The 22,755-nt window shown below is 40.5% G+C and overlaps 2 protein-coding genes across 2 annotated transcripts; both read left to right on the top strand.

Moving 5' to 3' along the window:
* The first annotated feature begins 547 nt into the window (after nt 1-547).
* Nucleotides 548-4,880, top strand: LOC117731924 (adhesive plaque matrix protein-like). The gene is made up of 4 exons (XM_034534483.1): nt 548-577; nt 2,733-2,861; nt 3,102-3,338; nt 3,486-4,880. Exons 1-4 carry the CDS (start codon nt 548-550, stop codon nt 4,878-4,880), a joined length of 1,791 nt encoding a protein of 596 aa, XP_034390374.1.
* On the top strand, nt 1,685-17,977 carry LOC117732232 (troponin I, fast skeletal muscle-like). The gene is made up of 7 exons (XM_034535025.1): nt 1,685-1,725; nt 11,934-11,963; nt 12,175-12,211; nt 15,388-15,516; nt 16,044-16,133; nt 16,369-16,545; nt 17,555-17,977. Exons 2-7 carry the CDS (start codon nt 11,953-11,955, stop codon nt 17,633-17,635), a joined length of 525 nt encoding a protein of 174 aa, XP_034390916.1. The 5' UTR covers nt 1,685-1,725; nt 11,934-11,952; the 3' UTR covers nt 17,636-17,977.
* The last annotated feature ends 4,778 nt before the right edge of the window (nt 17,978-22,755 follow it).

Here is a 22,755-nt window from a genome sequence, read left to right on the forward strand (position 1 = left end):
TATTACATTCCATATTAAGAGTTCTTGGAATCTCCATGTTAAATTTTATAAGCATATTATATAAGTCTTTAAAATTAACATTAGCTAGCAGCTAAATTGCATCATTTGGAAGTTTTTTTTACGATAGTGTTTTGATAATTACATTTAAGAATAAGTATTAAATTAAATAATGTGAGATATACTATCAATAAATGGGCTTCAGGGCAATAATTTAAACTACATTTTGTGTATTAAAAAATATATATTAAAAATATAATAAATATTATGTATGAATATTTTTTTTAATTTGTATGCATTGAATTTAATAGAACAAGTGGATGTAAACCAATGAGGCTCGTGGGAGTGTTAAAAGAACTCTGAGCTAACGTCTCTCGGTCGTAGCGGTTTTATGATGGTTTCATTATGGTTTTATGACGGTTTTATGACTGTTTTATGACGTGTGAAGCTTCTAACGGTTCGTCTTCAACCCCGAATGTCGTATGAAGACATTTGTCCCTGAACTCTAAGTATATTTATCCTCCTAACGGGACTTTTAGCACCAAACTACATGGATCACAAACAGAGAAACAGACCTGAGGTAAGTCTTTTTTAATAATAATAATTATTATTAATATGTTGTTTAGATTTTTACCTTTTGTCTGAACAGTTTATTTCAAACCTCATTTTTACTAATTATAACAAGCATGAACATTTAATCGTTAATACGATAATAATATACATATAAGGAGATTTATGTGTTTTTTAATGTATTTGTGATAATATAATAATAATAGGAGAGTTTATAATACACCTACTTTACATTTAAAACACTTAAAATGTCCTAATATCTGCTTGAAATAACTTACTAATGTGTTAATAACCATTTATTGAGTTTGTTTGTCTCTTTCAGAGCCACTGGCTGCAACACTGTGAGTTCAACTTTCTATTAAAAGAATAATCCATAATCCCAATATTATGAAAAGAGCTGCTTCAAGATCAAACAACTCAAAGTTTAGTTTTAAATGCGGGTGACAGACATTGATTTAGTTTATGATACTGTTGAAGGAGTGTATAGAAAATAATAACTCTGATTTCAGTGGAATATGAACTATTATAACAAAGATACAAACTGTTTAATTCAGACACTAAATGTATTAATTACATGAGAAATAGTTTAGTCCCCAATAAATATTGATTGAAGCCGTTCTGTTTCCATTGTGCAGTTTAAAGGTTCATTGTTCATTCCAGCTTGTTCTGCTTTTATTGTGAAACTCTTGACACTGAAACATCTGAGCTTCCTGTTTCTTTGACCAGCGACTGATCTCTGTTGCTCAGAGGATCTTTGTCTCCTTCAGTTGAACCACTGAACCCTGTTAGAAAAGAGACTCTTCAAAATAAAAGCCTCGTTCAGGCGTCTGGACACAGTTGAGCTCAATTAATAACCGGATTTACTGCTGATTATGAAATGCCTGTGAGGTTTAATCACGTTCCTGTGTTGAAAGGAGATAATACAGATTAGAATCTTAAAGGGCGGGTTATTTATAATGAGCGACACTGGACTGTATTTCATGACCTTGGCAGCCCATTGGTGTGACCACTAATCCGCCTCCATAAACAGAAAGTGGAGGATTTAGAGGCTATCGGAGAACCAATATATACCTGGGAGAACCCGGTCGGACCGGGACAAGAACCGGGACTCGGACCGGGACAAGGACCGGGACAAGGACCAGCTGAAGACTGCCTGAAGTAAGGACTGTGTGTGTGTGTGTGTCTGTGTGTGTCTGTGTGTGTGTGTGTGTGTGTGTGTGTCTGTGTGTGAGTGTGTGTGTGTCTGTGTGTGTGTGTGTGTGTGTGTGTTTGTGTCTGTGTGAGTGTGTGTCTTTGTGTGTGTCTGTGTGTGTGTGTGTCTGTGTTTGTCTGTGTGTTTGTGTCTGTGTGTGTCTGTGTGTGTCTGTGTGTGTGTGCGTGTGTGTGTCTGTGTGTGTGTCTGTGAGTGTGTGTGTGTGTTTGTGTCTGTGTGAGTGTGTGTCTTTGTGTGTGTCTGTGTGTGTCTGTGTGTGTGTGTGTCTGTGTTTGTCTGTGTGTTTGTGTCTGTGTGTGTCTGTGTGTGTCTGTGTGTGTCTGTGTGTGTGTCTGTGTGTGTGTCTGTGTGTGTCTGTGTGTGTGTCTGTGTGTCTGTGTGTGTATTTGTGTCTGTGTGTGTCTGTGTGTGTCTGTGTGTGTGTGCGTGTGTGTGTGTGTGTCTGTGTGTGTGTCTGTGAGTGTGTGTGTGTGTGTGTGTCTGTGTGAGTGTGTGTCTTTGTGTGTGTCTGTGTGTGTGTGTGTCTGTGTTTGTCTGTGTGTTTGTGTCTGTGTGTGTCTGTGTGTGTCTGTGTGTGTGTCTGTGTGTGTGTGTCTGTGTGTGTGTCTGTGTCTGTGTGTGTGTGTGTCTGTGTGTGTCTGTGTGTCTGTGTGTGTGTGTCAATGTGTGTGTCTGTGTTTGCATGCACATTCTTTCTGAGGAACTGATGTTTTTTTTGGTCATAAACGTCACGTTCAATAGTTTGATGTTTAGGATTCAATGCTGTTGTTTTTATCAATGTGCATCAATAGTAGATGTTTAATTGTCATTTGACGACTTTAATACATTTGTTTTTATTGGGACACAATTTTAAAAAAAAGTGGACTTTATTTTGGATTTCTTTTATTCTTATCCTTTTTTTTCTTATCTTAGTGTTGTTTTTTTCTTGAGTGGTTTGTTTTGTACGGTAAAGTACAACCCGGTAAAGTACAACCCGGTGAAGTACATCCCAGTAAAGTACAACCTGGTAAAGTACATCCCGGTAAAGTACAACCCGGTGAAGTACAACCCGGTGAAGTACATCCCAGTAAAGTACAACCCGGTAAAGTACAACCCGGTGAAGTACATCCTTTCTGTACAGTGAAGTACAACCCGGTGAAGTACAACCCGGTAAAGTACAACCTGGTGAAGTACATCCTTTCTGTACAGTGAAGTACAACCCGGTGAAGTACAACCCGGTGAAGTACATCCCAGTAAAGTACAACCCGGTGAAGTACATCCCGGTGAAGTACATCCTTTCTGTACAGTGAAGTAAAACCCGGTGAAGTACAACCCGGTAAAGTACAACCCGGTGAAGTACAACCCGGTGAAGTACAACCCGGTAAAGTACAACCCGGTGAAGTACAACCCGGTAAAGTACAACCCCGGTAAGAAGTACAACCCGGTGAAGTACATCCCAGTAAAGTACAACCCGGTAAGGTACAACCCGGTAAAGTACAACCCGGTGAAGTACAACCCGGTGAAGTACAACCCGGTAAAGTACAACCTGGTGAAGTACAACCCGATGAAGTACAACCCGGTGAAGTACTACCTTTCTGTACAGTGAAGTACAACCCGGTGAAGCACAACCCGGTGAAGTACAGCCTTTCTGTACAGTGAAGTACAACCCGGTAAAGTACAACCCGGTGAAGTACAACCCGGTGAAGTACAACCCGGTGAAGTACAGCCTTTCTGTACAGTGAAGTACAACCCGGTAAAGTACAACCCGGTGAAGTACAACCCAGTGAAGTACATCCCGGTGAAGTACAGCCCGGTGAAGTACTGCCCGGTGAAGTACTGCCCGGTGAAGTACTACCCGGTGAAGTACTACTCGGTGAAGTACTGCCCGGTGAAGTACTACCCGGTGACGTACATCCCGGTGAAGTACTGCCCGGTGAAGTACTACTCGGTGAAGTACTGCCCGGTGAAGTACTACTCGGTGAAGTACTGCCCGGTGAAGTACTACCCGGTGACGTACTACCCGGTGACGTACTACCCGGTGAAGTACTGCCCGGTGAAGTACTGCCCGGTGAAGTACTACCCGGTGACATACTACCCGGTGAAGTACTGCCCGGTGAAGTACTGCCCGGTGAAGTACTACCCGGTGAAGTACTACCCGGTGACGTACTACCCGGTGAAGTACTACCCGGTGAAGTACAGCCCGGTGAAGTACTGCCCGGTGAAGTACAGCCCGGTGAAGTACTGCCCGGTGAAGTACTACCCGGTGAAGTACTACCCGGTGAAGTACAACCCGGTGAAGTACATCCCGGTGAAGTACAGCCCGGTGAAGTACTGCCCGGTGAAGTACTACCCGGTGAAGTACTACCCGGTGAAGTACTACTCGGTGAAGTACTACCCGGTGAAGTACTACCCGGTGAAGTACTACTCGGTGAAGTACTGCCCGGTGACGTACTACCCGGTGAAGTACTACCCGGTGAAGTACTGCCCGGTGAAGTACTACCCGGTGAAGTACTACCCGGTGAAGTACTGCCCGGTGAAGTACTACCCGGTGACGTACTACCCGGTGAAGTACTACCCGGTGAAGTACTGCCCGGTGACGTACTACCCGGTGACGTACTGCCCGGTGAAGTACTGCCCGGTGAAGTACTGCCCGGTGAAGTACTACCCGGTGAAGTACTACCCGGTGAAGTACTACCCGGTGAAGTACAGCCCGGTGAAGTACTGCCCGGTGAAGTACATCCCGGTGAAGTACAGCCCGGTGAAGTACTGCCCGGTGAAGTACTACTCGGTGAAGTACTACCCGGTGAAGTACTACCCGGTGAAGTACTGCCCGGTGAAGTACTGCCCGGTGAAGTACTGCCCGGTGAAGTACTACCCGGTGAAGTACTACCCGGTGAAGTACTACCCGGTGAAGTACTGCCCGGTGACGTACTACCCGGTGAAGTACTACCCGGTGAAGTACTGCCCGGTGAAGTACTGCCCGGTGAAGTACTGCCCGGTGACGTACTGCCCGGTGAAGTACTACCCGGTGAAGTACTGCCCGGTGAAGTACTGCCCGGTGACGGGGCTGAAAGGCAACACCGCTCCAAGGCCAGCAGCTGACAGCGCTCCCCGGGGTTGATCCTCCGGTGTTGATCCTCCGGTGTTGATCCTCCGGGGTTGATCCTCCGGGGTTGATCCTCCTGTCAGTCGCTCTAATCTGCAGCGGCTGCCGGCTTCAGTCTCCGTCTTTAATCCAGATTCAGGTTTTCAGACGTTGAAGAACATTGAGAACTTTGAGTGAACCAGGAGCTTCATGTGATGAAGACAACATACAGAGTACTTTCTATTGTACTTCTACTCTAACATACAGAGTACTTTCTATTGTACTTCTACTCTAACATACAGAGTACTTTCTATTGTACTTCTACTCTAACATACAGAGTATTTACCTTCTATTGTACTTCTACTCTAACATACAGAGTATTTACTTTCTATTGTACTTCTACTCTAACATACAGAGTATTTACTTTCTATTGTACTTCTACTCTAACATACAGAGTATTTACTTTCTATTGTACTTCTACTCTAACATACAGAGTATTTACTTTCTATTGTACTTCTACTCTAACATACAGAGTATTTACCTTCTATTGTACTTCTACTCTAACATACAGAGTATTTACCTTCTATTGTACTTCTACTCTAACATACAGAATATTTACTTTCTATTGTACTTCTACTCTAACATACAGAATATTTACTTTCTATTGTACTTCTACTTCTACTCTAACATACAGAGTATTTACTTTCTATTGTACTTCTACTCTAACATACAGAGTATTTACCTTCTATTGTACTTCTACTCTAACATACAGAGTATTTACTTTCTATTGTACTTCTACTACAACGTTTTACTGTTAGTGTACTCTAGTGTTTCGAGTACATCTGACAAAAAATATGTATATATATACATATTTAATGTTTATATATATATATGTTATATGATTATAACATAAACAATATAATATATTCTTATAATAACAGTATTTTAAGTTGTTGAACTTTGCCCCCGACAACATTAAAAGTAAATATAAATATGTTTACGCAACATTCCAGCTTTATTTTTATGTCTTTTTTAAAAACCAAGATTAAAACAATAGAGCAGCTTTTATTTTTAGTTCTCGTCTTTGGGATTTAAATGTCGCCTCTTGTCTGTATTTCTGTCTGAGGTTATTTTAGTGATGGGCTCACGTCTTGTCCCCCCCCCCCCCCCCCCCCCCCCCCCCCCCCCCTCGCCTGTTGTTGTTTACGGACACCAGCGATGTGTCCTGGGACGTCTTTTGAGACGAGCCTGCGGTCGGTTATTATTATTCTTTTCTGAAACATAATGAAGATGTTGGAGGCAGCTGCAGCTCCAGGAATAGTCGTCCTAATCCACCAAACGCCGTCCGGCCTCCCGAGTCCCTCGAGAAGCGGCCTCGCAGGCCTGAAACCCTCGAAACCCTGGACCTCAAAGGGGGTCAGTTCACCCAGGAGGGGGGTGATCTCACTTTGACTTCACTTTCAGACTTAGATTATGAACCTGATATGTTTATGGGATCCGATCCATTAAAGACCAGATCAGTGGTCCGCTGGCGTCTGGTCGAAGACACGGAGACACTTCGATGCCCCCGAGATCTGGTCTGGCTCTCGTTGGGTCAGCCAGACCACATGCCGACGTGGTCTAGTTCACATAGAGGTCAGATCTCAGCATGCGGACACAATCCGAAAGGATTCCTCAAAGGGAAGAGAGGAGGAAAACCAGAGCGGCTTCTTCAAAATAAAAGCATAACAGGGACGTTTATTGTGGAGAAGTTATGGTAAAAATGTGTTTACCACCACATTAGTGGCTATTTTCCAATGAAGCAAGTCAATTGATACTACAGGGGGAGAATCACAAAGGACTTTTATTGTGAAAAAATTATAGGAAATTAAATTAAAACAAGCAAAAATACTGCAGGAATAATAAGAAGTTACTTTTATTGTTAAGCATTTACAGATCAATGTTATATGTTTATCACCTTTGTTAGCGGCTACTCTTCAATAAACAACCAGAGAGGAAGATTAATCCGCTAAAATAACGGTTCATTGGGACGGAAACACTAAAGTATCCGATCAGGAAGGATTCTTAGAGTTGGGACTGAAAAGACTAAACGAGTGTAACCGAGGCAACAGGTTAATTTCAATATCTGTTTGAGGCTCAGAGAAGAACAATTATACAATATTTCATAAGTAAAAAAGAAAAGAAAATTGGCAAGAAAAAAGGACCCCTACAGATTTAACTGGTGACCCTTCGGAGGGGCCCGGCCCCATAGGTTGGGACCCACTGGACTCAGCTAACTGTATATTAAGTATTTCAAAGTAACTCTACTAACAACAGTATTAATAATCTTTGATTTGTAACTTTGTTGCAACATTGTTGTGTAAAGATACTCTGAATACTTTCATTGTCAGTAACAGATCAGAGTGCTGAGGTTATTAAAAAGTTTCCTCTGAAGTGCTCAAAGAAATAAGTTCATCCGTGATGTCGTGTCTGCGTTTTGGAAAGTTTGAGAGCCGGTTGGTTGTGTCCAGGTTGGAGGACTCGATGTGTACTTAGACCTACTAACAATGACCTCTAACCCGAGGAGGTCGAGGTCAAACGGGACTTTAAAAGGCTCAAAGGGGAAAAGAGGATCTTAAATTAATGAATGGTGAATGACATAAATAAATGGTATGCATTTGAGGGATGAGGTGATATGTCTTTAAGAGATGAGGTGATATGTCTTTAAGAGATGAGGTGATATGTCTTTAAGAGATGAGGTGATATGTCTTTAAGAGATGAGGTGATGTGTCTTTAAGAGATGAGGTGATATGTCTTTAAGAGATGAGGTGATATGTCTTTAAGGGATGAGGTGATGTGTCTTTAAGAGATGAGGTGATATGTCTTTAAGAGATGAGGTGATATGTCTTTAAGAGATGAGGTGATATGTCTTTAAGGGATGAGGTGATATGTCTTTAAGGGATGAGGTGATGTGTCTTTGAGGGATGAGGTGATATGTCTTTAAGAGATGAGGTGCTATGTCTTTAAGAGATGAGGTGATATGTCTTTAAGGGATGAGGTGATATGTCTTTCAGGGATGAGGTGATGTGTCTTTAAGAGATGAGGTGCTATGTCTTTAAGAGATGAGGTGATATGTCTTTAAGGGATGAGGTGATATGTCTTTAAGAGATGAGGTGATGTGTCTTTAAGAGATGAGGTGCTATGTCTTTAAGAGATGAGGTGATATGTCTTTAAGGGATGAGGTGATATGTATTTAAGAGATGAGGTGATGTGTCTTTAAGAGATGAGGTGCTATGTCTTTAAGAGATGAGGTGATATGTCTTTAAGGGATGAGGTGATATGTCTTTAAGAGATGAGGTGATGTGTCTTTAAGAGATGAGGTGCTATGTCTTTAAGAGATGAGGTGATATGTCTTTAAGAGATGAGGTGATGTGTCTTTAAGAGATGAGGTGCTATGTCTTTAAGAGATGAGGTGATATGTCTTTAAGGGATGAGGTGATATGTCTTTAAGGGATGAGGTGATGTGTCTTTAAATGAGGAGGTGATGTGTCTTTGAGGGATGAGGTGATATGTCTTTAAGAGATGAGGTGATATGTCTTTAAGAGATGAGGTGATATGTCTTTAAGGGATGAGGTGATATGTATTTAAGGGATGAGGTGATGTGTCTTTGAGGGATGAGGTGATATGTCTTTGAGGGATGAGGTGATGTGTCTTTGAGGGATGAGGTGATATGTCTTTAAGAGATGAGGTGATGTGTCTTTAAGGGATGAGGTGATATGTCTTTAAGAGATGAGGTGATATGTCTTTGAGGGATGAGGTGATGTGTCTTTGAGGGATGAGGTGATATGTCTTTAAGAGATGATGTGATATGTCTTTAAGGGATGAGGTGATGTGTCTTTGAGGGATGAGGTGATATGTCTTTAAGAGATGATGTGATATGTCTTTGAGGGATGAGGTGATATGTCTTTAAGAGATGAGGTGATGTGTCTTTAAGGGATGAGGTGATATGTCTTTAAGAGATGAGGTGATATGTCTTTCAGGGATGAGGTGATGTGTCTTTGAGGGATGAGGTGATATGTCTTTAAGAGATGATGTGATATGTCTTTAAGAGATGAGGTGATGTGTCTTTGAGGGATGAGGTGATATGTCTTTAAGAGATGAGGTGATATGTCTTTGAGGGATGAGGTGATATGTCTTTAAGAGATGAGGTGATATGTCTTTAAGAGATAGGGTGATATGTCTTTGAGGGATGAGGTGATATGTCTTTAAGAGATGAGGTGATATGTCTTTAAGAGATGAGGTGATGTGTCTTTAAGAGATGAGGTGATATGTCTTTAAGAGATGAGGTGATGTGTCTTTAAGAGATGAGGTGATGTGTCTTTAAGAGATGAGGTGATATGTCTTTAAGAGATGAGGTGATATGTCTTTAAGAGATGAGGTGATATGTCTTTAAGAGATGAGGTGATGTGTCTTTAAGAGATGAGGTGATATGTCTTTAAGAGATGAGGTGATATGTCTTTAAGAGATGAGGTGATATGTCTTTAAGAGATGAGGTGATGTGTCTTTAAGAGATGAGGTGATGTGTCTTTAAGAGATGAGGTGATATGTCTTTAAGAGATGAGGTGATGTGTCTTTAAGAGATGAGGTGATGTGTCTTTAAGGGATGAGGTGATGTGTCTTTAAGAGATGAGGTGATATGTCTTTGAGGGATGAGGTGATGTGTCTTTAAGAGATGAGGTGATATGTCTTTAAGAGATGAGGTGATGTGTCTTTAAGAGATGAGGTGATGTGTCTTTAAGGGATGAGGTGATGTGTCTTTAAGGGATGAGGTGATATGTCTTTAAGGGATGAGGTGATATGTCTTTAAGGGATGAGGTGATGTGTCTTTAAGAGATGAGGTGATATGTCTTTAAGAGATGAGGTGATGTGTCTTTAAGGGATGAGGTGATGTGTCTTTAAGGGATGAGGTGATGTGTCTTTAAGGGATGAGGTGATGTGTCTTTAAGGGATGAGGTGATATGTCTTTAAGAGATGAGGTGATGTGTCTTTAAGGGATGAGGTGATGTGTCTTTGAGGGATGAGGTGATGTGTCTTTAAGAGATGAGGTGATATGTCTTTAAGGGATGAGGTGATATGTCTTTGAGGGATGAGGTGATATGTCTTTAAGAGATGAGGTGATGTGTCTTTAAGGGATGAGGTGATGTGTCTTTAAGAGATGAGGTGATGTGTCTTTAAGGGATGAGGTGATATGTCTTTAAGAGATGAGGTGATATGTCTTTAAGAGATGAGGTGATGTGTCTTTAAGGGATGAGGTGATATGTCTTTAAGGGATGAGGTGATATGTCTTCGAGTGTCTACGGCGGTGCTTTGTTTATTTAGTTATTTACACGGGGCAGAAACAACAATAGCAAAGCACATTTCACAAGAACACATTGAATACTTCAAATCAAGGACGACACACATTCACCTGTTTCAATGGGGGAAGACATTGTTTGTAACACAGGTCAAAATATCACGGGTCTCTGTAGCCCCGCCCCTAAAGCATCCCCTGCTTTATGGTCTGTTTAACTCTAAATGTCCATAATTTACTAAATGAACATCATTCTGTATTGAAGAAGACTTGAAACTAGAGATTGAGACCAAAAACTAATGTTTACAATGTTTACTGAGGGAATAAATCAAGAGAAGTAGAGTCATTTATATAGACTTCTATACAACCAGAGGAGTCGCCCCCTGGTGGTCAGGAGAGAGAATGCAGCTTTAACACATGAAGCGTAGACTTCTATACAACCAGAGAAGTCGCCCCCTGGTGGTCAGGAGAGAGAATGCAGCTTTAACACATGAAGCATAGACTTCTATACAACCAGAGGAGTCGCCCCCTGGTGGTCAGGAGAGAGAATGAAGCTTTAACACATGAAACATAGACTTCTATACAACCAGAGGAGTCTCCCCCTGGTGGTCAGGAGAGAGAATGCAGCTTTAACACATGAAGCATAGACTTCTATACAACCAGAGGAGTCGCCCCCTGGTGGTCAGGAGAGAGAATGCAGCTTTAACACATGAAGCATAGGCTTCTATACAACCAGAGGAGTCGCCCCCTGGTGGTCAGGAGAGAGAATGCAGCTTTAACACATGAAGCATAGACTTCTATACAACCAGAGGAGTCGCCCCCTGGTGGTGAGGAGAGAGAATGCAGCTTTAACACATGAAGCATAGACTTCTATGCAACCAGAGGAGTCGCCCCCTGGTGGTCAGGAGAGAGAATGCAGCTTTAACACATGAAGCATAGACTTCTATACAACCAGAGGAGTCGCCCCCTGGTGGTCAGGAGAGAGAATGCAGCTTTAACACATGAAGCATAGACTTCTATACAACCAGAGGAGTCTCCCCCTGGTGGTCAGGAGAGAGAATGCAGCTTTAACACATGAAGCATAGACTTCTATACAACCAGAGGAGTCGCCCCCTGGTGGTCAGGAGAGAGAATGCAGCTTTAACACATGAAGCATAGACTTCTATACAACCAGAGGAGTCGCCCCCTGGTGGTCAGGAGAGAGAATGCAGCTTTAACACATGAAGCATAGACTTCTATACAACCATAGGAGTCGCCCCCTGGTGGTCAGGAGAGAGAATGCAGCTTTAACACATGAAGCATAGACTTCTATACAACCAGAGGAGTCTCCCCCTGGTGGTCAGGAGAGAGAATGCAGCTTTAACACATGAAGCATAGACTTCTATACAACCAGAGGAGTCGCCCCCTGGTGGTCAGGAGAGAGAATGCAGCTTTAACACATGAAGCATAGACTTCTATACAACCAGAGGAGTCGCCCCCTGGTGGTCAGGAGAGAGAATGCAGCTTTAACACATGAAGCATAGACTTCTATACAACCATAGGAGTCGCCCCCTGGTGGTCAGGAGAGAGAATGCAGCTTTAACACATGAAGCATATTATATACAGTATACATAACATAAGTCTCTCTCTCTCTCATACAGAGTGGGGTTCTGTGTGTGTTTTGTGCGTCTACATTTAAAGAAGCTTATCTGATTTATCTGATCACATATCAAAAGATGTAAATGTATTTTCAACGTTGTCTTTCACGTTTTTTTCATCAGATCGGTTCCTGCTGTGAAGATGGCCTGCGAGTGAGTTCAGTTTGATCAATATGATTATTAATATGTTTATTCTTATGATACTCGTTAACACAATTAATGGATAAAATCCTACACTTTTTTTTTCTTTATTGGAAAAAAAATGAAACTCTTGTTTGTGAACACCTGACATTGTGTTTATATTGTTGTATTTATAACATTATGGGATGGATTTCTGAGTCACATCTTGTGTTTCCACCTGCAGGAAAAGACTGTCTGCGAGGCGCAAGCACACTCTGAAGGTACATGAGAGTGTACACACATTGAACACATTGAACACATTGATCACATTGAACACGTTGAACACATTGATCACATTGAACACATTGATCACATTGAACACATTGAACACATTGAACACATTGATCACATTGAACACTGATCACATTGAACACATTGAACACATTGAACACATTGATCACATTGAACACATTGATCACATTGAACACTGATCACATTGAACACATTGAACACATTGAACACATTGATCACATTGAACACTGATCACATTGAACACATTGAACACATTGAACACATTGATCACATTGATCACATTGAACACTGATCACATTGAACACATTGAACACATTGATCACATTGAACACTGAACACATTGAACACATTGAACACATTGATCACATTGATCACATTGAACACATTGAACACATTGATCACATTGAACACTGATCACATTGAACACTGATCACATTGAACACATTGATCACATTGATCACATTGAACACATTGAACACATTGAACACATTGATCACATTGAACACTGATCACATTGAACACATTGATCACATTGATCACATTGAACACATTGAACACATTGAACACATTGATCACATTGATCACATTGAACACTGATCACATTGAACACGTTGATCACATTGAACACATTGAACACATTGATCACATTGAACACATTGATCACATTGAACACATTGAACACATTGATCACATTGAACACATTGATCACATTGATCACATTGAACTCATTGAACACATTGAACACATTGATCACATTGAACACTGATCACATTGAACACATTGAACACGTTGATCACGTTGAACACATTGAACACATTGAACACATTGAACACGTTGAACACGTTGATCACGTTGAACACATTGAACACGTTGAACACGTTGATCACATTGAACACATTGATCACATTGATCACATTGAACTCATTGAACACATTGAACACATTGATCACATTGAACACTGATCACATTGAACACGTTGATCACATTGAACACATTGATCACATTGAACACATTGAACACATTGATCACATTGAACACATTGATCACATTGAACACATTGATCACGTTGAACACATTGATCACATTGAACACGTTGATCACATTGAACACATTGAACACGTTGAACACGTTGAACACGTTGAACACGTTGAACACGTTGAACACGTTGATCACGTTGAACACATTGAACACATTGAACACATTGAACACGTTGAACACGTTGATCACGTTGAACACATTGAACACGTTGAACACGTTGATCACGTTGAACACATTGAACACATTGAACACATTGAACACATTGAACACATTGATCACATTGAACACATTGATCACATTGAACATATTGAACACATTGAACACGTTGATCACATTGAACACATTGAACACATTGAACATGTTGAACACGTTGATCACATTGAACACATTGAACACATTGAACATGTTGATCACGTTGATCACATTGAACACATTGAACACATTGAACACATTGATCACGTTGAACCCATTGAACACGTTGATCACGTTGAACACGTTGATCACATTGAACACATTGATCACATTGAACACATTGAACACATTGAACAAGTTGATCACGTTGAACACATTGACCACTTCGATCACATTGAACACATTGATCACATTGAACACATTGAACACTTTGATCACATTGATCAAGTTGAACACATTGAACACGTTGATCACATTGAACACATTGAACATATTGAACACATTGAACACGTTGAACACGTTGATCACGTTGAACACATTGAACACATTGATCACATTGAACACATTGATCACATTGAACACATTGATCACATTGAACACGTTGATCACGTTGAACACATTGAACACATTGATCACATTGAACACATTGAACACATTGAACACATTGATCACATTGAACACATTGATCACATTGAACACGTTGATCACGTTGATCACATTGAACACATTGAACACGTTGATAACATTGATCACATTGAACACGTTGATCACATTGAACACATTGAACACATTGAACACGTTGAACACGTTGATCACGTTGATCACATTGAACACATTGAACACGTTGATCACGTTGATCACATTGAACACATTGAACACATTAAACACGTTGATCACATTGAACACATTGAACACATTGATCACGTTGAACACATTGAACACATTGAACACATTGATCACGTTGAACACATTGAACACGTTGATCACGTTGATCACATTGAACACATTGATCACATTGAACACATTGAACACGTTGATCACGTTGAACACATTGAACACATTGAACACATTGATCACGTTGAACACATTGAACACGTTGATCACGTTGATCACATTGAACACATTGATCACATTGAACACATTGAACACGTTGATCACGTTGATCACATTGAACATGTTGAACACATTGAACACGTTGATCACGTTGATCACATTGAACACATTGAACACATTGAACACGTTGATCACGTTGATCACATTGAACACATTGAACACATTGATCACGTTGAACACATTGAACACATTGAACACATTGAACACATTGATCACGTTGAACACGTTGATCACATTGAACACATTGATCACATTGAACACATTGAACACATTGAACAAGTTGATCACGTTGAACACGTTGATCACATTGAACACATTGATCACATTGAACACATTGAACAAGTTGATCACGTTGAACACATTGACCACATTGAACACATTGAACACATTGATCACATTGAACACATTGAACACATTGAACACATTGATCACATTGAACACATTGATCACGTTGAACACTTTGAACACATTGAACACATTGATCACGTTGAACACATTGATCACGTTGAACACTTTGAACACATTGATCACGTTGAACACATTGAACACATTGAACACATTGAACACATTGAACACATTGAACACATTGATCACATTGAACACTGATCACATTGAACACGTTGATCACATTGAACACATTGATCACGTTGAACACTTTGAACACATTGATCACGTTGAACATATTGATCATGTTGATCACGTTGAACACTTTGAACATATTGATCATGTTGAACACGTTGAACACTTTGAACACATTGAACACGTTGATCACATTGAACACATTGAACACATTGATACACAGGGATGCATGCTGCTGGTGGCCACCAACATGCTGGATGCGGAGGCCGGGGTGAAGGTCGGGGAGAGGGAGAAGTTCCTGACAGATAAATGTCCTCCGCTGGAGCTGCCGTACTCCAAAGAGGAGCTCACGGTGAGATCAATAACTGTTCCAACAGAGATACTAACATTATATTTCAGGCACCAGATGTTTCAGTTACGGGTTCTGTTGATGTCCACATGGAGGAACGTCGGTTTTCTCTCATACTCGATCTGGTTTTAAATTGGTTGGAGTTCCAGCTGTTTCTTAAACGTTTAGTCCAGAAGTCTCTGAGTTGACTGCAGAGCTTCTCAGGACCTTCAATCTTGAGTTCTGCTTTGGTGCTCAGCTGATTGTTCACCTCTGAGCATCTGACCGGACACGTTGATAAAAGCATTAATAACTTTTCAATGTTTTTTGTATATCCTACAATTTTGTTTTGTATCATATCCCTCCCATATTATACAATTATAAAAATCTTATTTTATAAAAAATGAAAATGTTGTATTTTTTGTCAAATAATTCCCGTCACACACTTTGGCTGATTTATTTATTTTTTGTTTCTGTTCTGTGAGGTAGATGAACACATTTGGTGGTATCAGTGCTTAAAAAAAATCGGACTAAAATGATTTTCTTTGCAGGAGCTTTGCCAGAAACTCCACGAGCAGATCGACATCAGCGAGGAGGAGCGATACGGCATCGAGTTCAAGCTCAACCTGGTCCTGAATGAGGTCAGACGCTTTCTTTTTAAAATTAATTATCAGAATCACATTTATTGTCCTAGTTTGTGAACACATAACAGGAAAATGTACAGGAAGATGGATCTAGACATACAGATAAACACAAGGATAATAAACGGATATAAATAAAAGGATATATTGTGTTTATAGGACTCAAGTGACCACAGTAACATATGATGATTTGACCCATAGTAAATAAAAAGCCTATACTTGAATCCCCTTGAAGGTCCGAGACCTGAACATCAAGATCGTGGACATGAGGGGGAAGTTCAAGAGACCCCGTCTGAAGAAGGTCCGCATGTCGGCCGACGCCATGCTGAAGGCTCTGCTGGGCTCCAAGCACACGGTCAACATGGACCTGAGGGCCAACCTGAAGCAGGTCAAGAAGGAGGTCAAGGAGGAGGTGAGGAAGCGACAGATGCAGCTGGTTATTAGGGTCCGAGCCATTGACGTAGTCAGCGGCTCTATTGTTGTATGACTGGCACCAAGAGTTTAAGGATTAATGTGGTTTATTACAACTCTGTAGGTTTGGCCACTAGTTATGATAACACTGGTACTCACAAAGTTTGGGACTGGAATCTGAAAACACATTGCTAAAAAAGAAGCCTTGTTATATTACTGATAGGATATGTTTTATACATATACCTTGTTTTTCTATTCTGTACCCACTATGACCTCTATCGCTATTGGTTAACACCATTAATTAGCCCTCCAATAGGTAAATCCCTTTAGAGGGTAATGCACCCACTCATGGAACTGGAGTTACATTCAGTAACTACTAGTTACTAGTTAAATATTGCATAAACACAGACGCTGGGACACAAACATTTCCTAAATAGTTAGTATTTGCTCATATTTATTTCATGAATACGCATCACAATACATAAATAAGAATAAGACATTACATTTAAGGTTAATACAAAATATGTAACACATTTATTGACCAACGTTAGCTTCTTACTTTACACTTCAAACGTCATGAAAGTCCATTAGTGAAGATTATCTTGTTTAACTAAACCTGGAAGAGTCATAAATGTCTGATTATTTTGAATCCAAAATCCATTGGATTTTATTTTAGAGTACCAGTGCGACGCTAACTTCCTGTTGGACTACAGACATGTTTTATCCCTGCAGAACTCTATATTATTAGAAAACTACGAGTTATATTGTCGACTTAAACTAATTCTGTTTATTTTAACAAAAAATAATCATTGTCATGCTTTTGTGTGAACAAATCTACGGTAGTTTTTGTGGCTGAAACGTTAAACGCAAAGTTTGAGTTTAATTAATTTAGTATTTTCCTAGAAAGCGTTGAACATGAACAAATAAAGCCACCTTTTATCTCTTGGTGATTCCTTGTTGAAGCTTCTTTCTGTTTCAGTTACTTATATGAAACGTGTCTGTGTTCACAGGACAAGCAGCTGCGCGATGTGGGCGACTGGCGTAAGAACATCGAAGACAAGTCTGACAGGAAGAAGATGTTCGACAGTTAGATGAGACCCGTCTCGGACAGTCAAACCAACGCTGTTCAGGTCTAACGTCTTTGTAAGAGTTTGATTCCAAGACGCTGCATATCCACCGTCAACCTACCGTCTGCTTCTCATTGAACAGATGAGACGTGATAAAGAGTGTGAATATCTCCAATAGTTAAGAACTGAAGGTTCACATCTTCAGAAAGATGAAAGCGTGACGTAAGTGAAGAACGATAATAAAAAGTCAATTGTGTTTCATCCAAAGCTCGAGTTGAGTGAATAAATGAGGGAGAAGCAGCAGGTTTCAGGTAGTTTTTGGATATCTTTCGTTGGAACAAAACTCTTTGAATCCCAGCTGCCTTCTGCTTTTGCCTGTGTTGACACTGTACTGTGATGTATTTGTACTGTGATGTATTTGTACTGTGATGTATTTGTACTGCGTGTACTGATGTCAGTATTAGTACCCGAGTGGTGAATCAAACCTGCTTGTGTACCCGTGAAGGCTGACTCATGCTTCTGCCTCCAACCAAAAGGTTCATCTTTAATCTTATATATATATATATATATATATATATATATATATATATATATATATATACTGTATATGTATACATTCATATATATGTATTTACTTTTTCCACAGAAAAGACAGTTTCTTACAGATCTCTTCTGCATTCAAAGATTAAAACAAATAACACCAGTATTACATTTACAGCTGATCGTGTAAACCTTTCAGTTTTGTTATCTATTAACAAACGTGTATCATTCTCACACAGAGTTGCGTTAGCTTAAAGCATTGCGTTAGCATGGAAATAAAGAGCGACTCCTCTGCAGCAGAAGCATGATTCATCCTCGGTCTTTTCTAAAGTGTTCAAACAGAAGTGTGATGTACGTTTGTCGTCTTGTTGCTGTCACATTAAATACGAAAGCTTCATGTTCATCTCGCTCGTCGTCTTGTTGAATTTGTATCTCAGGGCGCGTCCGCCCCGTCTCAAGGTCCCATTCACCAATCAACACATTACGGTCCCTGAAGTTTTGCCCTCTTTGTCTGATTGCAGTTGTAACAATAATTAGAAATAATAATAATTAAGTCACCAACTCTCTGAAGATGCTAATAATTTCACTGTAACTGTGTGTATTATACATAATCTTTGTGAACTGGACTGTAAAGGGGCCAATTTAATAATATAACAAATAACACAAGAGCCACAAAGACGTTACTTGCAGCTCAGTTAGTGACGAGGCACAAGTTCATGTTCACAGGTTGTAAGTTTAGATCCTAATTTAATCCTAAATTGTCTGTGTTCAGTTAAAGAACTCCTACTATTACATACTATTGTTATTATTATTATTATTATTATTATTATTATTATACATTAGCTTAGTGATAAGAGCTGTAAGACAGACAGATTTGTACTTAAAATGTCTGCTTTTCTCTCCTGCAAATTAATGCTAACATCACCTTTACGCTAATGTCACTTTTTTGCTAATCCTTAGCTAATGAGACATTTTCCGAAGATTTTAAAAGTCTTTTAAAAATGTATGTACACACACAGAATTCAAAACAATACTAATACTATTTTAATTTTTTTAAAGGTTTACTTACTTCAGATTTAAGTGCAGCCAATAGCTAACAGCTAGCTAACGTTAGCATGAACAACAGACGGGTGAAGGCAGAAATAGTTTTGCTGCTAATCGTAATGTGAATTTAGCTTCACAAATGTAAATAAAAATAACCTCTCACCTGAAAAGGAAAACAAATTAAGTCTATTTTAAGTGTATTTGATCCAATAAGAAGAATTGTATGTGTTTCATTTGTGATACTGAGAGTTAACTTTTGTAGTAATTAATCAATTGCCAGTTAGCTTTAGAAGCTGCATCCTCCATTTTGTTTTCTCGATTTCTATATTAATATCTGTGTTGGTTCAAACTTTCCCTTCCTCCGGTTGGAGCAGATGAGGTGAGTTATTGAATCCCGAGTCAATATTTGTAGATGTTAAAGTCATGTTTTTACTTTAATGATAATTCCCTGATTTTGTCTTCTTTTTGTGTTGTTTTTGCAGATCATCTTAAATATGACCTGGTGTGGTTTGCCGCAGAGGTAAATTGGTTAATTTTAATGTTGCTGTGCAGTGGTTGCTTCATTCTGGGTGGGTTGTGTTTATGAAAAAGTATCCATGTGGAGGCCAAAAGGGTGTTGGTTTCACTTTCAGCTGCTGCTTTGGGTTTGGGAGGTGGTGGTGCGGTTGTTACCGTTTCCATAAAGACAAATGCTGAGTTTTGTCGAGCTGTCAGAGAATCAAATTGCATGACATCAGGAAACAAAACCCTCTAAATAGTCATAAACATATATTTATGAGGCGTGTCCCTCATCTACAAACTGTAAAAATAAGCACTTTTTCCTGTATTTTCACTGAGCAAATAGTCCCACATCATGCATAGGCGATGAAGAATGATAATCTAGATTACATGTTTTTTCATGTAAAAAAATAGGCCCCTGTTTTATGGGTACACTGGATGGTAAATAATCTCTATGGTTTGTTTCTCTGGTCACCGCCGGTTGTGTCTCACAACAGGAAACACTTGACGGCCTTAAACAATGTCTTGAGTATGGCACGTCATTCCTTATGCCGGTTATATTTGACCACCGCTGACAGCTGTATCATATCCTCAGATAGCAGCTGCCCCGTCTCTTGGCATCAGACAGAATTAGAAATGAGTGACAGAGCACGAGGGCCAGCTGGAGACAAGGGAGCTTCTCATGGTGGTTACTGTGTGATTAACCTCAGATGACAGTTAACCTGTGGAAGACCCTGTGAGACCCTCTCCTGCTTTGTGATAGGACATCTTCTACTTTCAGGCAGGAGGTGACCTGGGCCCAAAAAAAGAATAAAAACTGTCATCAGGACTCACAGGTAAAGAAAACGCTGACAGTTCAACGTGTCCTCTACGGCAGAAAAGGTTGTTTACTGATTTAATCTAACTGTAGAGAGAGGAATCTGTCCCTGATGAGTCGGCCCACAGCCAGCCCAAAGTAAGGACTTAGTGGGCCTCCACTGGGGTCTATTGTGGGCCCACAACATAACCATACTGGGGCACACTGTGGGGTACGCAGTGGACATACAGTGGACATACAGTGGACATAGAGTGGACATACAGTGGCCATAGAGTGGACATACAGTGGACGTATAGTGTACATACAGTGGACATAGAGTGGACATACAGTGGACATACAGTGGACATACAGTGGACGTATAGTGTACATACAGTGGACATAGAGTGGACATAGAGTGGACATACAGTGGACATACAGTGGACGTATAGTGTACATACAGTGGACATAGAGTGGACATACAGTGGACATATAGTGGACATAGAGTGGACATATAGTGGACATACAGTGGACATACAGTGGACGTATAGTGTACATACAGTGGACATATAGTGGACATACAGTGGACATACAGTGGACGTATAGTGTACATACATTGGACATAGAGTGGACATACAGTGGACATATAGTGGACATACAGTGGACGTACAGTGGACATACAGTGGACATATAGTGGACATAGAGTGGACATAGAGTGGACATACAGTGGACATACAGTGGACATATAGTGGACATATAGTGGACATACAGTGGACATACAGTGGACATAGAGTGGACATACAGTGGACGTATAGTGTACATACAGTGGACATAGAGTGGACATAGAGTGGACATACAGTGGACATACAGTGGACATATAGTGGACATACAGTGGACGTACAGTGGACATACAGTGGACATATAGTGGACATAGAGTGGACATACAGTGGACATACAGTGGACATAGAGTGGACATACAGTGGACGTACAGTGGACGTACAGTGGACATACAGTGGACATATAGTGGACATACAGTGGACATATAGTGGACATATAGTGGACGTACAGTGGACATACAGTGGACATATAGTGGACATACAGTGGACGTACAGTGGACATACAGTGGACATATAGTGGACATACAGTGGACATATAGTGGACATAGAGTGGACATACAGTGGACGTACAGTGGACATACAGTGGACGTATAGTGGACATACAGTGGACATAGAGTGGACATACAGTGGACGTACAGTGGACATACAGTGGACATATAGTGGACATAGAGTGGACATACAGTGGACATACAGTGGACATAGAGTGGACATACAGTGGACGTACAGTGGACATACAGTGGACATACAGTGGACGTACAGTGGACATACAGTGGACATATAGTGGACATACAGTGGACATATAGTGGACATAGAGTGGACATATAGTGGACATACAGTGGACATACAGTGGACATACAGTGGACGTACAGTGGACATAGAGTGGACATACAGTGGACATATAGTGGACATACTGTTGACATACAGTGGACATACAGTGGACATACAGTGGACATATAGTGGACATATAGTGGACATACAGTGGACATATAGTGGACATATAGTGGACATACAGTGGACATATAGTGGACATATAGTGGACATACAGTGGACATATAGTGGACATATAGTGGACATACAGTGGACATACAGTGGACATATAGTGGACATATAGTGGACATACAGTGGACATACAGTGGACATATAGTGGACATATAGTGGACATACAGTGGACATACAGTGGACATAGAGTGGACATACAGTGGACATAGAGTGGACATACAGTGGACATAGAGTGGACGTACAGTGGACATAGAGTGGACATAGAGTGGACATACAGTGTACATATAGTGGACATACTGTTGACATACAGTGGACATACAGTGTCTCACTCCTATACCAATGAAACGCTGCAGCGGCTCCTTCACTGATTAGTTCTTTCTCTCCAAATGAAGTTGCTAATCAGGGAGATCAGCTGCTCTCAATGTCACATCCTTTAGCGCTCCTAAATCAAACAACGTGAGGAAGGTTAAAAAGAAGGTGAGTCTCTTCTTTAGACACCGGACACCAGCTGGGAGAACTTTGTGCTCCAAACGAGGCGTCATGCTCAGAGGGGTCACGAGGTCACTGGTGTCGTTTAGTGTTGCAGCTCATATGTTCACGTCAACCGGCTTTACTGTCCCCCAATTAGTAGATTTATAGAATTTAAAAAGGTG

The sequence above is a fragment of the Cyclopterus lumpus genome, chromosome 6 (assembly GCF_009769545.1).
Source record: "Cyclopterus lumpus isolate fCycLum1 chromosome 6, fCycLum1.pri, whole genome shotgun sequence".
NCBI lineage: Eukaryota > Metazoa > Chordata > Actinopteri > Perciformes > Cyclopteridae > Cyclopterus > Cyclopterus lumpus.

Bases quoted from the DNA above. Each gene is read 5' to 3' on its own strand.
- LOC117732232 (XM_034535025.1), top strand. The intron at 12,212-15,387 runs GTACATGAGAGT...ATTGATACACAG, and splicing joins GGCGCAAGCACACTCTGAAG to GGATGCATGCTGCTGGTGGC. The intron at 16,134-16,368 runs GTCAGACGCTTT...ATCCCCTTGAAG, and splicing joins TCAACCTGGTCCTGAATGAG to GTCCGAGACCTGAACATCAA.
- LOC117731924 (XM_034534483.1), top strand. From the start codon at position 548: ATGGATCACAAACAGAGAAACAGACCTGAG. The intron at 2,862-3,101 runs GTAAAGTACAAC...AACCCGGTAAAG, and splicing joins TCCCAGTAAAGTACAACCCG to TACAACCCGGTGAAGTACAA. The intron at 3,339-3,485 runs GTGAAGTACTAC...GGTGAAGTACAG, and splicing joins ACCCGATGAAGTACAACCCG to CCTTTCTGTACAGTGAAGTA.